At 68.4% G+C, this 297-nt stretch overlaps 1 protein-coding gene across 1 annotated transcript in view; it reads right to left on the reverse strand.

Annotated features, from left to right (window-relative positions):
• The window catches only part of LOC104508043 (cadherin EGF LAG seven-pass G-type receptor 3-like), a gene marked incomplete at both ends in the record, with an annotated part of 18,337 nt that overhangs the window by 10,140 nt on the left and 7,900 nt on the right, over window positions 1–297 (reverse strand). Inside the window, 2 exon segments of the mRNA XM_010149514.1 lie at window positions 1–97; window positions 181–297. Of these exon segments, the coding sequence (XP_010147816.1) occupies window positions 1–97; window positions 181–297 (214 nt within the window).

The raw sequence follows: 297 nt of genomic DNA on the forward strand, positions 1-297 counted from the left end.
GAGCCTTTGGGACACAGCACCGCAGCTGAGAAGCCAAACTTGGTCTGGGGCCACCACACACCTGCCTTCAGGCTTTTGGGGCAGCCGTCGTAGAGCACTGCGGAGAGAGGCACCCCGAGGGGCCGGTCACAGGGGGAGGCCACTGACGCCAAGGCGACGGCACCAGCCCCCCACACTCACCCTCGCAGCCGCTGGGTGTCACCTCGGCAAAAGGGCTGTCGCAGCTATTGCACTGGCGCCCGATGACCCCGGGCCGGCAGTGGCACCGGCCCGTCTCCCGGTCACAGGAACGCGAGG

Source organism: Eurypyga helias, unplaced genomic scaffold (assembly GCF_000690775.1).
Source record: "Eurypyga helias isolate BGI_N326 unplaced genomic scaffold, ASM69077v1 scaffold33363, whole genome shotgun sequence".
Classification (NCBI taxonomy): Eukaryota; Metazoa; Chordata; class Aves; order Eurypygiformes; family Eurypygidae; genus Eurypyga; species Eurypyga helias.